This window comes from Triplophysa dalaica, chromosome 21 (genome assembly GCF_015846415.1).
Source record: "Triplophysa dalaica isolate WHDGS20190420 chromosome 21, ASM1584641v1, whole genome shotgun sequence".
In the NCBI taxonomy this organism is placed as follows: Eukaryota; Metazoa; Chordata; class Actinopteri; order Cypriniformes; family Nemacheilidae; genus Triplophysa; species Triplophysa dalaica.
In genome coordinates this window covers 13,708,666-13,728,131 of record NC_079562.1, presented here as the reverse complement: position 1 = coordinate 13,728,131, position 19,466 = coordinate 13,708,666, and the positions used below count along the sequence as shown (strand labels likewise).

General features: G+C 38.5%; 2 protein-coding genes across 2 annotated transcripts in view; one reads left to right on the top strand and one right to left on the bottom strand.

Annotated features, from left to right (window-relative positions):
• Positions 1-658: 658 nt before the first annotated feature.
• On the bottom strand, positions 659-3,237 carry lhfpl5a (LHFPL tetraspan subfamily member 5a). Its single transcript, XM_056735517.1, has 3 exons — positions 2,820-3,237; positions 1,227-1,466; positions 659-669 (listed from the first exon to the last, which is right to left on the bottom strand). The coding sequence occupies exons 1-3, from the start codon at positions 3,229-3,231 to the stop codon at positions 659-661; spliced, it is 663 nt and encodes a 220-aa protein (XP_056591495.1). The 5' UTR covers positions 3,232-3,237.
• Positions 3,238-10,140: 6,903 nt separating this feature from the next.
• Positions 10,141-19,466, top strand: part of kif21b (kinesin family member 21B) — a 72,892-nt gene continuing 63,566 nt past the window's right edge. Inside the window, 1 exon segment of the mRNA XM_056734658.1 lies at positions 10,141-10,482. Within this exon segment, the coding sequence (XP_056590636.1) occupies positions 10,442-10,482 (41 nt within the window). The 5' untranslated portion in view covers positions 10,141-10,441.

The following is a 19,466-nucleotide window of genomic DNA, read 5'->3' as shown; positions in this document are numbered from 1 at the left end:
ACAAATCTACATCAGTTCATGGTATTATTTCACTAAGACCACCCAAATGTATAAGCAAGTAAGGTGGGCGACCTGTCGGCACAATTGCTTTGAAACCTGATGTTCCAAATATGATAAGATGCGTTACGTTTCCTTCACACGCTTGCATTATTTGACCAATCACCACGCACTGGTTAACTGGCCAATCATAGCACACCTCGCTTTTGAGGCTTGGTGGTGACGTTGATCGACCTTAGATGTAGTGTTTATAGCATTGCATTAGCTTTTTACTTCTGCTTCTTTTATGTTTGGCTTCACATGTAGCAAATGTTTTGTTAATTTGAAAAGATTATCTTGATAGACAAAGCGTGTAAACATGCTAAACCTTTGTTAATCACGGAGCTTGATTATTTTGATCTTCCAAAAATCTTGGGGAAAATACGTAGGCTGCATATTGACCAATCAGAATCGAGTACTCAAAATGCTTTACTGAATTCAGTTTACAATAATGCATTCAATACAAAAGTGATTATTTATGTTAGCAAATTACCTCATTTTGGCCTCAGTATTACATGTATAAAATAAAGAAGTAACAGACCGATATATATCACAACTTTGCGCTTTTTCGTGACGTGTCAGCAGTGATGTGATGTCCATTATTTGACTTGTGCAGGGACCTTCACGCTTCCTCTAAGGACAAGAAAAGGTACATGTTAGGTTTTTTTAAATGTCAACATTACGAGAGCAGCTAGCCCTATTTTCTCAGGTATTTCTTTGGGCCTGACAATAATAGTCTGAAAGCTTAAAGGGATAGTAATCATAAGATGACCTTATGTCAATCCAAACCTGTATGACTTTCTATCTTTTTTTCGATATTTGGAAGAATGTTGGTAACCAAACAACATTGACCACCTTTGACTTCCATTGTATGGACAGAAAACCACTGACACATGTCTATAAATATCTTCTTTTGTGTTCCACAGATGAAAGGTTCATACACAGGTTTTTAACCGATGTCATGGTGAATACATGACGCCTACATGATTTTTAGTTAAAATATTTTAGGTAAGATGTTGAGATTTTTGTAGTTCAACCGGGCACATATATTTCCCTTAAATCCTTAAAAACATTTTCCACGAAAGTGATATTTTTCCTCGTCTCTTGATCCTCTTGTCCAAAATGAGACGCAAAATAAACAATTCATTTTGGAATCTACGTTGCAGTCCTGCTGCTTCACATTCTCTCACCTTTCTTCTCCCCGACCTGAAAGTCCTCTGGCAGTAGTTTGTCTTGGCGGTTGCCCAGCACAAAAGCCAGAAAAGATAACGTGAGGGAGTCTATGATGCTGATGATAGCCAAGATGTACGCCCAGCGCACTGTGCAGTTACCCAGCGTGTATTTATCAGTCCGTTGACCGCACATGCGCTTCACCTCCTCGGAGTCCCAGCCGTCTGGGTAGATCATGCAACCTATAACCATACAAGTGGCTGAAGACAGAAACGAAACTTGTCTATCTTTGGTTTTCATTTTAATTCATACATGTTTTACAGTAAAAACACCTACTACTTAAAAACATGTTGTGTAAGCAGGCTCAGATCCATTAGTTTCCATTATGACTTTCAAAACTAAATATACACTAATCCACTTGAGTAAAAAGTGTGAGAACTAGACACTGTTTTCCATATATCATTGTCAGAAAAACTCAGAGAAATACTTTGCAATGCCTGTTGCCTGGCAACTCGAGGCACTTATCCCATTATTTATTATTCATATGTCAATATACCCTCTGCTGTGCAGCTGGTGCTAGTGTGGTATAGCTTTACACACACTCTCTCTCACTTTCACCCTCACTTTCTTTTAATGACCATGTGTAATTATTTAAGTGCATTGTTATGTAAGACGATGTTCTCAGCGGGTTATCTGTGTCCCCACTGACTGCATTAGTTACAAGACTTAAAAATCATTAGATTTCTATTTGATATCTTAACTGAAAATATTGCTTCCGTATTGTAGTTCAAATAGTAAAGAAAAAATTCTAAACTTGGCTGTTTTCCTCAATATTGTCTCTTTATTGCAAAGCAGCGTGCATTCAATAAAACTGCTGGAACTATCCATGGTGCTGAAGTCCAGAGATACCTCACGTCAGCGATAAAGGGATGTTCACCCTCGAAATGTAATTCTGTCATTATTTACACACCCTTTTCACATTTCAAACCCGTATGACTTTCTTTCTTCTGCAGAACACAAAAGAAGATATTTAGAAAAATGGTAACAAAAAAACGTTGGTCCCCATTGCCTTGCATTGGTTCTGTGTCCACACGATAGAAGTCAATGGGGACCCATGGTTCTTGGTTACCAACATTTTTCAAAATGTTTTGCAGAAGAAGAAAGTCACGCAGGTTTAAAATGACAACGGTGAGGAAAGGATGACATCATTTTTCTTTTGCAGGTGACTTTATCATCTTACATGGCATAAGTGTAAATTAAGAATATTTATGTTCATTCAGGATTTTAAAGTGCCTTGGTTAGCACTTTATAATAACCTTTACAAGCCAACGACACATTGTTTAATGCTTAACAGGTATTGTAGAGAGGAATATGAGTGGACCATATGGACTAAATGCCTTTTTTTTTATACAGGATTGCATAGGTGTTTTCATTTATTTTACTTAAATATGTAAGTGTTAGATTTAAATCGTGAAACCCTAAATCTTTTATCATATATTTTACAAATTCTGATAAAAACATAATTCCTCTTCCCATTTACACTAAAATGACTTTCTGATTAGTTCGAAGTAAAACTTGTATAGTAATAATTCAAAGGTATTGATGTCACTCACCAGCTGCGAGCTGCATCCATGCACATATCTTATACACACTGCCCGAGTTGCAGAAGAAGAACAAACTAAAACAAACGATAGTTCCCACAATCAGCAGTAAAGAAATGCCTACGAAGAACATGGCTGTTTTAAATGCACCAGAAGGGATGGATCCAAAGTCCAAAGCACTGCCTTTACACACCAGTTCTCCTGTGATGGGGTTCCCGATGCAGTAGTGAAAAAGGCCAAAGTAACCCGACTGGGGCGTATCGACGCTGTCTCCAATCCAATAGGGCTGTATAAACACTACCATACCGATGATGGCAAAGCAGATGGTGAAGACCGTCCAGAGCATACCGACTGCCCTTGCGTTCCTCACGTAGTTGGTGTGATAGATCTTGGCAGCCTCCTGGGCAGATAACAGTTTAGTCATGTTGGCCGGAGATGATGGTCCACCCGAGGGTGCGTGCTAAACAAGAGATGATATGAAAGTTACTCTTTACAAAAGTGCTGTGAAGAGGTCTGTGTCCTGAGAGGTGCATGAGATAACCTAACCTAATAGTAACCTGAGTCAACCTTCACTTGTCAGATTAAGTCAACAGAGGTCAGATGTATCCACCGAATGTATCCATTAGATCAGAGCTATGAGAAGCTTTGGAATCTGATGAAACCCACCGTGGTGTTGTGAGATCATGGGATTATTAATTAATGACGGGGTTTAGTTACTCTAAAACTGTATCTCAAGACGCAGAGAGCTGGCACACTGTTTACATAAAAAAGCTAAAAAAAATTGTTTCCTCCTGCAAAATAGGGAGATGACAAAGTAGCTAGTGTGTTCAGACACACTTTTCTCTCTGATGACTAAAATTAAAATGTATTTTAAATAAATTAAAAAAGTGAATATATTTGTTCACATGCAGTGACTTGAAAACAAATTATTCTTGAATGTTTCTTCTGTTATTGCAAAAAAAGAAAATTGAATACAGCTTGGTTAATAGATGGTTTACATAGACCTCTAAGAAATGCTTTTACATTTTATAATGTAAGTTCTTTAAATAGAAAACTAGGATAATTATTTATTTTCAAAAGGAAATTGTATTGATTTTTGTTTAAATAAACATACACTGTAAAAATGACAAAAGAAGTGCTTAGTCAAAATGTCAAAACAATGTATTCAGTTTTGTTTTATTTAATAAGTTGTATTTTGCAAACAGTATCTAATATAAAGTTTGAGTGACTTAAAAAAGCTGTTGATGTTTTATTAGGTTTTATAGGCAAATTTTTAATTTTTTTTGTGTTGTATGAATTGAGGTTTGCTTTACAAAAATGTAATAGGCAGTTTAATGGCGTTTTAGCTAATTGTAAACAGTAAATAAAAAAACGATTAAACGAAAATCATAAGGCAATAACAAAAATGGTCTCAAATACAACAATATCAGATCATTAGTTTGACCTACATAAAATGCAAATAATGTCTGTATATCATTAAAACTGACAACACTGTTAAACAATCAGGAAGGAAAAACTACACTGTCAAACACCATCGATTCCTGAACCTAGAAACGTCCAAAAAATATCTTGCAATTGCAGGTACTGACCAGCAGGAGTCGCTGTGACATTATAAAAATTGAGTGATTGTAATCATGCTTTCAATATATAATGGGAAAACGTCCGGCTTTTATTAAACATTCATACATACTGGTTTTCTTATTATATTAAATCCAGCTCATGTGTTAATAATACAGACAGATATTTATTAATGTTCCCGTTTAACACACAATGCTTTGTGTTCCAAAATCACATTAGACCTGCTGTCAGTGAAATTATACGTGCAAGGTATTAAATAATCCCCCTGTCACCGTGAACAATTGTTGGCAAAGCATTTCTAAAACAAGAGCAAATAACGATGACATTTAGGAGGAAATAATGTCATTATGACAATCACCTGTCCGTCTACTGCATAATTGCGCAATAATTCATGATTAAAATATATGAATCAAAGGTGGTGGGACAATAGCACAATACAGTGACCCCCTGGGGTCAGAGAAAATCAATGTAGCCCTCATCTGCCCAATTCACTCATCCCTCTGGATTTGTTATGAATAGCAGCCAGACGCGCGTCAAGTGATGGACACAACGCGCCATCTGCCGCATCCGATAGCACACAGACACATCACTTCTTTTATTTTATGTTGATGTTGAGTGTCAGAGTAGTGAAGGCAGTGATGAATCACACTGAAAACACAACATCATTACTAGTTTCATCTCAGTAATGACAAGTGACGGCTTTGTGATAGATTTTTCTGCATGAGTTTGGGTGAATTTGGAAGCACATTATTGAAGATGTTCTTCATGCTGCTAAACCAAATGATATATCAATGTGTTCATTTGTAAGTCACATAATTTTATCGTACAGCTAGTAACACAGCACACAGCTTTAAAGCAAAATGATATATGTCCAGCCAGTTATCTAATATTTCTTTCTTCTATTGTGTGGACATGATCCTAAACATGATTGCCCAATAATATATTATTATTTAAATTAGACAACAAAACAAAAAACGTAATGTATAATGTAAAACTATTAATCTGAAGGATGTACACACCTCCTTTTTCTAAAGTGCTCTCTTTTCATCCAACAGCTATACTGTCCTTGAGCGATGCACTTAAAACAATGAGTCTTCTGTAATGATTTGATCCCGCTTACTTTAGGGTCCTTAAAACCTTTTCAATGTGTCCTTGATGGAGATCTAAGGCTCCTGACGTCTATTTTAAAGTCTGTATTTGTCAGAGTCAGGTGTGTATGAGCATACATAAAAGGCTATTATTGAAACAGTGTCACACGTGGCTGGAGGCAGATGATGCTCGTCCCATGATGTCTTGCACCTCAGGTGAAAGTAGACACAAGACAAGCTCTTTTTGTTGTTAGGACACAGGCTCTTCTCTCAATCCTTTAAAAATGTGTATCCATGGAAACAAGACTAAAAATACGCTTAAAAATAAACTGGTGTGTATCTGATGCACATGCTGGTTGATCAATGGGCCTTTCATTGATAATGTATGTAAGGATGCATAACTCTATATCATATATGACACTTTTAAGAAGTAAATGATGTGACAATGTTTGAGGGGAAATGGAATTTAGTGTTGATCATATACAGGTATTATAATAGGTGAGGAATAATAAACTGTGTAGTCTGACCGTCATTTGAAAATAAACCCAGACATGGTGACAGAGAGTTTTGAGTCAAATTCATATTTCAACTTATAACATGGCTTCTTCTGAATACAAAATATTTGTTTGAGTTTATATAATTTCATGTTGGGTGGAAAGACAGCTAAATGATGTGAGAACAAATAGCACATCCATACAAAACATAAACAAAACATGTGGCTAATTCCAAAGCCTTTGCATATATGCTGTGTACCATATAGACAAATATTGAAAATTATTTATATACTGTATATCAAATACATAAGTTTTTTGTTATATTTACATAATATACCTAATTATTTTTCAAATATAAATACACTGTGTACCATATACACAATTATTTAAAATTATGAATATACTGTATATCATAGACAAAATAGACACAGTTTAATATTGGATAAGCTTTCATATACCCAATTCTCTCTCTCTCTCTCAGTCTCTCTCTTTTTTTAAATATATGTACTGTTTATATATGTATGTATGTATATGTTTGTGTGTGTGTGTGTGTGTGTGTGTGTGTGTGTATATACAGTTTATATATTTGTATAGATTAACACTGTATGTATATACGGTTATATACTGTTTGTTTAATCCACAATTATTTATATACATAAATATGTTTATACATAACATATTGCTTTACTTTATATCAAATAGGCTACACGGTCATTTTAAAATTACAAAATGTTACTGTTTTATCTTACAAATCTTTCACTTATTTTGGAAATATGGTAGAAAATGTAACAAAAAATACCAAAATTGTTTATTTTACTGGCACCTCAGGTGCTGGAATTTACAGTTTTTACAGTGTATCATATACACAATTTTTTTGAAACTATATACTTTATATAATAACACTATTCTTTTTAATTACTAATTTACTATATATTAAATACACAATTCTTTTTTAATATTGATATGGTATATCATGTGCACAACTATTTTCAAATGATTCATATATACTGTGTAATCAAATACACAACTGTACAACATGCACAAAACATTGTTCCATTTATTTCTATTGCTCATATAGTGGATTTATCTTGTTGTGCACCCATTTGTCCAAGTGGTCCCATTTAGACTCGTCTGCTCTTTTCACCATTCGAGACAAAGACATCCCTCCTCTTCAGCCCCAGCGTGACCTCAATGTCAACTTCTACACATCAGGTCTTTCTGTCTGTCATTTGGCACTACATTATCAATAACTGTGTCAGTCCCAGAGGCAACGCTCAATCCCGCCGTCCCGGCCCAAACCACCCCAGCGTGAAATTTGCGTGCCTTGGCCGGAGGGAGGTGGGGTGTCGCAGTACGCCACACAGAAAGTAGGCCCCCCGACGAGGCAACTCTTTTGACCACCAGACCGCTCAGGCCATTGACTTCCTCCATCAAATCGCACCGTCTTTGCTTTTGTCAGCATCGGACGGGGTGGGCCAATTATTTACCTCCTTTATGAAAACCAGACGCCATTTGTTTCACAGAACAAGCAACTGATTAGCAAAGCGAGCTAATAAAAACAGAGCTAATTGGAAACATTCGGCAAATATAAATCGTACACGTTGCAATGACCTTTTGCACATGAAACCATGCAACGGTTTAGATAAAAAAAAGAACAATAAGGTTCGACTTTAATAAACACAAACAATTTACACTCCAATTACAGCAGAAATGTACACAGTCAGCGGGTTATGATATTTTCACGCTACACCACATCGAGCAAGCAAAGCAGCCTTAAATCCTAACCTGGGTGCGTTGGCAACCCTTTTCCACACAGATGGTGATGTTGCCGGGGGTGTGAATGTAATTTGGGGACGGATGAGGTTGTATGTCAGCATGCATGTGGATATGCGTGGCACACACACTGTAGACTGCCCTAGATGAAGTCAGATCTGTCGGATGAGTGCCTGGCCATTCCCTCTCTCTCTATCCAAATTTGTGGTTGCTGTATTCACAGAATAGAAACAGACATGAACTAATCTTCCCCCCCACACACAGTCAACCGCGCCGGCTTTTGTGTGGAAGCTTTTGTCTGGCGATTCAGACTGTGGTGTGGGGCGACCATTACAGTGAAGTGTGCCGGGATTTAATGTCAACACATCACACAAGGAACATCATCATTAAAAGCAACAACAAACCAGCAAGACATGACAAGCACATCTATTAAAACATGAAAATGAGTTTGTGATTGTGTAATCCCATGTTGACCTACAGACAAATATGAGTTAGCAGAAACAGCATGCGTAGTTCAATTTCACTTTCACGGTGAGAAATTGAATCAGCTTATGACCTCAGAGCTAAATATAGCAAACTTTGCAAAGGGGATTATGGAAACATCAAAGAAATATGAAAAATGATATCACGCTCTGCGTCACATCGCTGGAGGTCTTTTGGCTCGGTGCTCAAACTCAATTAAAATGTCTCACTCACATATTGTGATCTTTTCGTGCATGACAGTGATTTTTTGCTTTAATATAAATGCAGTTATGAACTGAGTCATTATGCCATTAAGACTGAACTAAGGGTTATAGGAGAGGATTTCATACATGTCATCTTGTGAGATCAAGATTGGCACAAAAACAATCCGGAGTCCCTCAAAAGCATGTGATGTTTTCAACCTCAAAGCACGGCAGGTCCAAATCGCTTGCAAAAACTTTTACTCATTCTTTTCCCCTTTGGTGGAACCTGAACTCAAGCACGTTATCGAAGAGTGGATTATACACTGTGCGTGTTAATTTGACTTTTTAAAACACTGGTGATTTTGCCGTGTAAACCAGCGTTTGTGCTTGTTGTGAATGACCTGATCCAATGTGTGTTTATTTATGAAAATGATGCTTAGATAATGTTTCTCTTGATGTTTCTTATGTACTTTGTTTTGTGAGTGCTTGCCCTGCATTATGCAATATTCTTCATATTCTGAGTGTTGTTTGTACTGTAACCGATCCCTCAGGCAAGCTAATCCTCATGGGAATCTGGTGTTCATGTGAAATTATTTAGCGGCGTTTTGAACAAAGTGCAGTTCCCCCCATCAGACTGCTCCATGTACTCCCACGACAGCTCCGTCGCTGAACTCCTTTTAGTTAAAGGATGCACTAGCATTGGGTTTCTCTATGAGAAAGAAGCCACACAATGCTTTCATTATGCTAGTCTATTAAATGAATCCTTTTGCTTTTACAGTCATCTATGTTTTGTGATTGTGTTTACAGTTCCACTTTTAAAACAGTGAAGCAAAACTGTGAAAATATTCCAGGAATATGTAAGGTATATAGTGCTGCATACTGTTTTTTGCTCTTGAATGCCCCTTGACGTGTTGTAAATCCTGCCCTTTGAACCTTTTTCCAACAGTAAAACATTGTCTGGTAGCACCGTAAATGCGTTTCAGATGTGAAGACTGGTCGAGTTGTTCTAGTGAGTCGGCTCTTTGTAATGATTCATTCGAACCGATTCGTAAAGCGCTCGTCAATAAACCAAAACAATCGGTATATGTTTGTTGCTTAAAATAAAATTCAACATTTCTTTATCCATCTTTCTTGCTCTTTTCGTGTTACATTTTCGTTGTCAAACTAAAAACAAGATGCATTTAAATATATCTGCTAATTTTAACAACAATGTTTTGTGTTATTTATTTAACACATTATGTTTTGTGTTATTTATTTAACACATTATGTTTTGTGTTATTTATTTAACACATTATGTGTTCCACGTAAAAAACGCGTTGTCCCAAGAAATAACACAGAGATGCGTAAGGACACATCTCCTTAACCGAACACAAAATGTGTGTTTACAACACAACAGTTTTGAAGTGTATCCTGTATACGCATTAAACAAAATGTTTTTATGCTAACTACAAAAAGGAAACACTTGAATAAATAGTTTTTCAGCGATATGAGTCTGATTTATTCAAACTGACTCCCGCTTCCTTTCAGATGTGTCGACTGAAATTGCATTTAATCTTTGACCGTTCCGTGTGGTTTTAAAGGTTTAGCCGCCGCTCGACTCTAATTGGTCAATTATACGATCCATGGGCGGGGACGGCCGTTATGTTTGGTCAGAACGCGCGCCAATCATCCACGTCAAGACACGCCTACTCCCCTCTGTGTAAGCGCTGCACATTCGGCGTGCGAGGAAGCTCAGTGCGTTGTGTGTGGTTTCGGATGTACGCTTGAGCGCGACACACACATATGACACGACACCGGCTCGGAGCGAGGCGAAAGAAGACAATATGTCAATGTTTAACGCGTTTAATGCCATTAGCTTATTATCGTCATGCTTCCAGTTCCAGTAGTATAAGGTGAGCGGGGATGTCTGGCTGCACAGCGCTGATCGACGGACCGGAGCGGCTGTGCTCGTTTTAACGCGTCTTTTCAGCTCGTGCGTGAACTTTGCGAGAACTTTGCGGCATCGCTTTTCTTCCAGAGGAGCAAAGTGAAGCATCATGGCGACACAAAACGACTGCTCTGTCAAGGTCTCTGTGAGGTAAGCCTGACTGACAGAATCCAACATCATCTGCCGACACGCAGACCATCATTTCCTATTGTTTGCTACACACTTCATGTAATGCAAGGTGTATTTGCAAAGCGGTTTGTGTAAATGTCACGCATTTTTTTTTGTAATTGCACGACAGTTTGTAGGACATACGGTGTTTATGCGATGGGTGTGTGCTGCGCAAGGTAAGCCGGGGAGACACGTAAATATCGCTCGGTATTGATAAAACGTTGCAACCCAGAGTGTGCACATATCCTGGTCAAGTGTTTAAAAACTATACATCCGGCGCGTGCGTCTAATGCACGATTTAAACTGGGCACCACGCGCTTGTCTTGTGATTAGCAGAGTTCATTTATTTGCATTATGAGTTTTGCATAACTGCCGAAGGATGCGGGAATGTCGCTGACAAAGAGCGCGCACCTTTTAATGTCCTTTGTTAATGCTTCGTAGATCAGGGATTAATACCGGTGTGGATCAATATTTGGTGAAGGCGGAATAACGCAGTTCATCTGCAATAACCATTAGGATTGCCAATCACGGTAATGGCATCATTTACTTGCCTTGAGCTCGTAACACTGAAGCGCGCGTCAGTAGGGGCAGTGAGCATCGGCCGCAGCATCAGACTCAAGGCGGTGGTCTCAGCTTTGTCTGGCATCATCGTTACGTTTAACTGCTGGGGAAAGAAATGAAGTGATTTGGTGTATTGTTCACCAAGATAATATAATAAAATACGAGTGGTGCTTTGAACCCCTTAATGGACCTGCTGTTGTGCATGAAAAGGTTGAAATGCCCTGTTTTCTGATATTGGAAAGTCTGGCTCCAGGTGCGTGCTGTTTTTTAATGCACGGATTGTATAGGGAGTGTGCTTTAACTGTGGTGTCTGCCTACTCTAGGTCACACCTGCAGAAGGGAGGGACCATTACATCAATGAATGAAGTGTAACCACGTGTTCAGCTGAGCATCACAAAGGCGGGCTGTTATTTCAAGCCATACATCTTCTGCAGTCTTGTAGATGCATTTACAGTGTTTGCAATGAAGCGCTCATGTGCCTCAAACAAACTTTGTGTAGTGGCTCTTGCTAAAGCATAAATTGTTGGTTGAGGTGTTGAACCTTTACGATTTCTTTTGATGCTTATTCTTGTTATAAACCAGGCCATATTTACGACTTGCATAGGTTGACAAGTATGGGTTGACGCTAGTATGTGTTTCTAGTTAGGATTTTCCTGGTAATGGTATCATTTCATGTCGACATATAGTGAACATTCTGAGAAGAAATTTTGAAGGGTACAATTAAATAATTTAACAGTTCTTTGCCAAGGATAGGCAAAACTTTTTGGTTTTATTCTGCATTTCTTTTGACTTTGGATGAAAACCTGAAATCTAAACTTTTGAGAAATAATGGAAATCAACCAATCAGATTGTTCGTATTATCCATTTTAGACACATTATTCATGTCCACTAATTAAAAAAGGCAGGCAATTTATTTCCAGATCCATAACGCAAATTTGCCTCTTAACAATTGTGTTTTTACTTCAGGAAACCAGAAGTTTGACTATTTACAATTTTGCAACCATGTGTTGTGGTGTTGCTAAAGTATGTCGCATGTTAATTTCCTTTTCGAAATGACCACTTCCTCATTATTGAAAGACAAAGCATTCATGCCGTCATTGCCGTTCAATGAAAACGTGAGACCAAATGTTCTGAGAGTATCTTCCTCATCTATGTGTGCTTTTTTATTTGTTCACAAGAGAATGACTTTCTGTCCAACCACATGAGCTGCACATTTTGCTTTTTTTTGTCTGTCTGTCTTAATGCGTCCTTTTGGGGAAATATTTAGACTTGTCTTCCCCACCCTAGGGGGCATGAAGAGTTGGTGGGGTCCATTGAGAATAAAACTCACAGTTTGCTCCAAACCACAATATGGTTAGCTGTCGCTTTCATCTTACTGCATGTCAAAAAATGTGCCACATTTAGCTCACAGAATTCAGTTTATTAATCTGTATAGTTGTGAGAGAATAGTTGCAATTTCACTATTACTAGAAGGTTTTACTGTTCACTGGAACTGATTCATTGAAAAGATGTTTAAGTAGGAAGTATGAAATAGTTCAGTTTGACTTCATGAGTTGACTTCTTCATTTGCTCGTAACCACTTTTAAAGTCTGTGCTAGAGAGATTGGCCGCGTCCGAAATCGCATACTGTGACTGTATGTACTGAATCAGAATAAGTACCTGCCTATCGGCCGATAAAACAGTAGGTTGTATATAGTATGAGTGGGAGTAGTATGAATATATTTCAGACACACTGCGTCCGCCATGTTTTATGTTCATGTCACCATTGCTCAGTTCCCGTAGCATCATGGGATAGATAATTGTCCATCTGATCCACACTACCAAATCTTGGCGGAAGTAGTAGACCATCCGGGTATTTTTCGCCTACTGTTTTTGGCATAAGGTTTCGGACATACTATTCATGAATCAAACTCATTTTATATAATATGGAAGTAGGCGATTTCAGACGCAGCCATAGTGTTTATCCCTCTATGGGGTGAGTTTGCATCTTGTATATGTGTCATCTGCCGGCCAGCTTTTCTCCTCTCCACCCTGATGTTGTTGACATGCTGGACGTGTTAAAATGGACCCAAAAGAGTTTTTCTGATGATTTTCTTGACTGATACGAGACTGTCATTCATGGTTTAATGAATGGGGTCTCCATCTTTTAGAGATTGTCCTTATGGGTTGAAGCAAACTTGAGAATAACGCATGCCAGATATGTGTATTTATCCATGTGGCTGACAGTTTAGGAACTACATGAAATGTTTATGTGTCCAGTCTGCTTCCTATTGACGTGACTTTATCTTTCCTCATGGGTCCGGCTGAGAATGCAGGGGATTGTTGGGGCTAATGTGAACTGATGAGGTTTCTGGGAAACGGACTGATAATTGCCTCATTTATGAGAATAGCTTCCACCCTATTAAAACAGCAGGGTATAATGTTTTGGGTCTTTTAAGATCCTTTGGTTGCTCTAGTGGCCTGATGGAGCTGTGTTTCTTACTTATTAGATTGATCCGGGTTCAGTAACCTATCCATTAAACAATGCTGAGGAACCTGCTCAAGTGTGATGGATGACGACATTGCACTGTAAAGTGTGGCCTGTGTTTGTTTTTAGTTTTGGATAATGCTTCTTTAGTTGAACAGCACTTCAATTAAGTACTGTTGTAGATCAGACGGTTAAGTCAATAAGCTTCAGATTAATTCGGTGCTCACTGAAGTTTACGACGGGCTTAACCATTTTGCTCTATGAGAAGGGGTCTCATCTTTCAAGATTATCAGAGAGTATCTTCCTCATCTATGTGTGCTTTTTTTATTTGTTCACGAGAGAATGACTTTCTGTACAACCAAATGAGCTGCACATTTTGCTTTTTTCTGTCTGTCTGTCTGTCTTAATGCGTCCTTTTCGGGAAATATTTAGACTTGTCTTCCCCACCCTAGGGGGCATGAAGAGTTGGTGGGGTCCATTGAGAATAAAACTCACAGTTTGCTCCAAACCGCAATATGGTTAGCTGTCGCTTTCATCTTACTGCATGTCAAAAAATGTGCCACATTTAGCTCACAGAATTCAGTTCATTAATCTGTATAGTTGTGAGAGAATAGTTGCAATTTCACTCTTACTAGAAGGTTTTACTGTTCACTGGAACTGATTCATTGAAAAGATGAAGTAGTTATGCATTAGATTTTACATACATCAATGCAGCATGTTGAATGCTCTAGACAGGAAGGGTTAACCGTAGGAGTCAGCAGTAGGTCCCCTGACCTAGTTGTGACATTAGTTCAGTTGCTTCAGGCAGGAAGATGTGTGATTGAATGTAATAGTAACCAGCTCAACACACAACAGTGACGAGTGAAACTGGCTTTTATGTTTGCCTCAGGCCTTCCCTTTAACTCCACCGCCAGAGCCACACATCCTGATTCTGTGCAATGAGAGAGAGTCAATTGATGATGTCTTTCTGGGTGAATTAGATGCTTTTCACTTAAACATCGTCCTCTGGGTGGAAGAAAAGGTCAGTTGTGTTTCTGATGAAAAGACAAGAGACTTGAAGAGAGAGCGAGAAAGAGCAACGGGGAGGACAAGAGAAAAAGCAGGAAGTGTAGTTCAGTGTCAGTGGGTTGAGTAGAAAAATCAACATTAGCTCTCAGTGGAAGTGTACAAAGAGAGGCATTTATTATTACTATTAGTGTGTGATAGCAGGTTTCTTTGTATGTGTGTGTGTGTCTGAGACTTGAAGGGACCAATGAAGAGCTACATGTCACAGTTTTGCACACAAGGCAATGCCATTGGGTTTAAGAGAAGAGGAAATCTATTATATAAAACACTGCAGTGTGACTTTTGCACCCTTAACACATCAACAGAGTCACGCATGTTAAGGTCCAGTGTGCGACATTTAGCATCCTCTAGTGGTGAGGTTGGGAATTGCAACCAACGGCTCACTCCACACCTCTCTTTTGATGCACTACAGTGGCTAACACTGGAATTAGATGTCGTAACGTTATGTATTCTTAGCCGAAGGGGATAACGTATTTAGGAAATGCGCTCTGTAGAACAGTTTGTTTGTTTAGGGCTACTTTAGAAACAACATGGTGAATTCCATGTAAGGGGATATACATTTAAATAGCTCATTCTAAGCTAATAAAAACGTAACGCTTCATTATGTAAGGTCTTTTTACACCTCTGAACAAATAGTTATGCGTATTATTGCATTTCTGTCAATCTGCTTGTTAAGCCTGACGTCACGCAACACCATATATGGGGGGTCATATTCCGTTTCCGGGTCCAAACGCTCAATAAAATGCTATAGGCCTACAACACAAAATGCTGATATACGCTCATGGCGTGCTATAAAACTATCCGAAAACTGCCATCCTAACCTTTATCTTCATTACGATATGCCACATGGCCAGTCAGCCAATAATTTCTCATAATTTATTCAAATAATGTTGTCGGAGATACCGTGAGCCTGGTGACTGTAGTGTGTACTTTGAGTTAATACATGTTTTGCTTAAATATGCAATATGAGTTAACCGTGCTCATAAACAACTGTTTAAGCTCGAGGCCCACTTGAAATGAGTAGATTCTTGGACCCGAAAAGGTATTCCTTAACAACCGAATAGATCTTCCAAAACGATTACGCACAGCATCTTTAAAAGCGTTTGAATGTGTTAATGGAAAGCAAAGTCTTGTCTGTGAACACATAGACATTTTACTTTAAATCTTTAATTGGGATCAGGGGAGCACAGCACAAGTAATTCCCAGCAAATCATCTCTTGGCGTGTTTAATCTCTTCACAATTGTAATAATTAACTTTTGAATATTGCAGTATTGAACCTTTTACTATCATGAGCTCTTAGCATTTACTTTCAAGCAAAGGTTCAGGAAAGTTCAATATAGCTTCCCTTTTGTGAGATTTAAATACGCATACATGTGCTATTTTTTCCTCTTTCACGCTCTGTCTGACTCTCTTGGCTCCCCGCCGGACTGTCCAGATACTGGACCTCCTTCGGGGCAGGCTTGTACCAGGTCCTTTGAAATCAAACTGACCCCCTACTGCCCTCTCCAGCCACCAGCCCCCTCCACTGTCCCTGTGTTCTCCTGTGAATTGAGAAGGGGGGATTGTAGAACAAAGAAGTGAATAGATCTCCAGTTTTGGACCCTGTATGCTGGTCCTACTATAATCCCTTATTTGATGTTTTTCACAGAACAGAGCCAGACTCAGGAGAATCAAACCGACCCATTCCATCCAGGTTCTGGGGGTCTTTGTGAGGCCTGTGTGCTTCACACACCTTCCAGCTAAATAATTGAGTTGTTTATTTATACGTGGTTTCAAGAGATTTTAGGTACCAGCTGGCGATTAGGTGCTTTAGGCTGTAAGAAGATTAAATAGGGTCTCGGCAAAAGTAGAAAATCTGGTTTGCTGTTTAATAGTTGTGCTTGCTTATAAAGGCAGACACTCAGAACGCCACTGTAAATGCATAGCAACACCCCGGTAACCACCTACTATACAACACCATAGCATCAGGGTGCCGCTGACAGGGGTGTAACGATACAATACACGATACAATAACCCCTCGGTCAGGTCGCTATTTGGTGTTCCCACTACTGGTAATGCTCACTGCTGGAGCTGAAAGGAGAAGAATCACGTTAGCTCCCATCTTCACTCAAAAGTCACTCCTCATTTGCATAAAGTTAAACATTTCTCAACTTTGTTTCACTTGTAATGCCACATCCGGTCACCAAAGGTTGCTACTGCTCGTGTTGCTGGAAGTTGGCAGCTTTTCATTGAAATGAATGGGAACATGTCATGAATGGGATCATGTCGCTTTGTCGCTTGTCATATGAACGGATCAGAAGTTACAAAATGTACAAATTTTAAAAATGAAACTTAAATGTACATTTTCAAGACACATTCAAATTTTTTGTTTGTTTTGGTAAAGAAATAACATTTAGGGTTTCATTCAATATTCTGTATCCAAAAAAATACAAGTCAAATAGATCTGTCACTGAAAATAAAATGCAAAAATGTAAAAAGAATCAAGCAAATAAATTCTCTCAGAAAGAACTTTTTAAGGCCTTGAAATCTTTCATATTTTGATTCATTTTCATCAGTCAGACGTTTGTCACTGGGTTTTGCAAATATCTAACAAATGAAAAGTATTAAAAAGTGTTGGTCAACGAGTTTTTGCAAATAAAGTTTCTGAAAGACAGTGGCATTATGTTGACCCAACAATTTCTCTTAAGAGACATATCTTACATATTTTGTAGTGCGATATGCGTTACATCAATATATACTTGCATCCCAGTTTTATACTTACTATGGTCTCACAATAAACTTTTTTTTGCATCATGTTTCAAATATTCAAAACATCTTAGCATTGTTGAGGTGACTTGCACGGGCAGCCACTACTTGCTTAGGGAATTTAATGGGACGGTTCACCCAAAGAAGAAAATTCTGTCATCATTTACATCTTGAGTTGTTCCAAATCTGAACAAATTTCTTTGTTATTGATTAACACAGAGAAATATATCTGGAATAATGCTTATAACCAAACAGGTCTTGGCCACCATTGACTATGACTATAGTACGATTACCATAGTACAATTATTAACTGTGTCAAAAACAGATCTTCATACACATTTCTATAGATGTTACATAGTTATTATTAAATTAGCAGTCTTCTACATTTTGTATTCTGCCTTTGAAAGACCTTTTCCCCCCTGAATTGAGTATTGTGTCAAATGGGATGTGTTGTCCTCATTATGGTGTCCCATTTGTACAGAACATGGATCGCCTTTCTGTGTCTCACCTTAAGCTCTGATGACAAACTTGACTGAAAACACAGCCACATCTGCTTGTGAAGAGATGACGTGGTTTAAATCTGGATCATCTCATAGGAAAGCTCAAGTCTGATCTGACTCTGTCTGGTCCTCACAGCTGGCCCCGGGGTCACTCAAGGTCTTTGTTTGTTTAATTCATGCAGCCAGGATGAACAGATGAGTTTCACACCTATTCAAAGGTTAATAACTGTATGTCTGTGGTTGACACTGAGAGTTGGTCCAAGGTAATAAAGTGATGCATACATTTATCTAGAAGTGACCTTTTTATAAAAGATCATTTACATTTGTAGGACCTATCTGCTGCTTCACAGGATATACTTAGTTTTATCACACAATAAACTCTGTCACACACACACACCAGCTGTAGTTTTCGGGCTGTCTGACCCTGAAATAACCATTGATTGAGCCAAAGACTGAACTGAGCCTTTGGGACTCAACAGATGTGACTAAAACACTCAATTTAAATCCCCCAAAATACATCTTTGTGAATGTGTGTTAATGTTTGGAACAGGCTTGATGCAAAGAGAGAGACGATCCTGTGGTTGAAAAGCAAGACCTCACGCTGCGGGGGCAGTATGGAGGACATTTCCCAATGCGTGAAAGCAACAGTTTACCCAAAAAGCCGTTTTGTGCTTCTGAGTCGCTAAATGAGTAGGAAAGTCACTAAATCTAGTCAAAAAGTTGCTAAATACAATGGTTTGTGCGCGCTCCCTTGTGTGTTACGTTACATGAGAGTAAGACTGACTGACTGCCTAAACAACGCAGCAAAACACAACATACGTAAGAAGTGTAAAATATTTTTGGTTCGTTACGATACTATGATGGAAAAAAGAGACTATGGTGAGATAGAGTTTTTAACTGTTCTTCACTTGTGTAGCTCAGCCTAGCCAGCCAGTTTTTTTGCACAAAGTTCTCCTCAGATCTCTGTAATGGGGGTAATCCCGTCCTGGAGGTCTCGCGGATCACTGAATGGCCCTCTGGGAGGTGTAGGCCAGATGAGAGCTCTTATCCTCAGTGAAGCGTTAATTGGGCTTGTGGTAGAGGGTTTAGAGAGAGCCAGTTGTCAGAATAAAAGTTATCAGATGCTTGATTTGCATAGTGCTGGTGAAGTCCAATGGCTCCGTTTTAAAATGTGGTATGCCATCTAATTTAAGAGTATGTTAAAGTATCATAGACTAGGAATGGTTAACCTAGTGAGTTGTCAGTAGTGAGATTTTTTTTGGGGCAGGTTTACTACATAACTACTATTAGCATGTGCCATGTATTGGTTTAATTTATTATAGTTTCCTAGTCACAGTTTAGCAACATGCTATCTTAACAACATATATAGACGTATAAACAATCGTTATGTGGCCCAGACTTGACTTCCGGTAGTTTAAATTGTATTTAATGCAGATAATATATACTCAAAAAAGAATATAAATTTAATTCATAAAAAAAAATAAGTTATACCCTAACACAGAACGGAAGTCAACTTCGCACCCCAAGCGTTTGTTTTTCTGTAAAGCTTTAGTTATAAAATGTTATAAAAGGGGTGTGGTAACATGATTTCTTAATTTACGAAGTCATTGGCGAATATGGGCAGGAC

Excerpts from the sequence above, each read along its gene's own strand:
- lhfpl5a (XM_056735517.1), bottom strand. The coding sequence starts at position 3,231 with ATGACTAAACTGTTATCTGCCCAGGAGGCTGCCAAGATCTATCACACC. Across the intron at positions 1,467-2,819 it reads ATGGATGCAGCTCGCAGCTG|CCACTTGTATGGTTATAGGT; the intron begins GTGAGTGACATC and ends TTCTGTCTTCAG.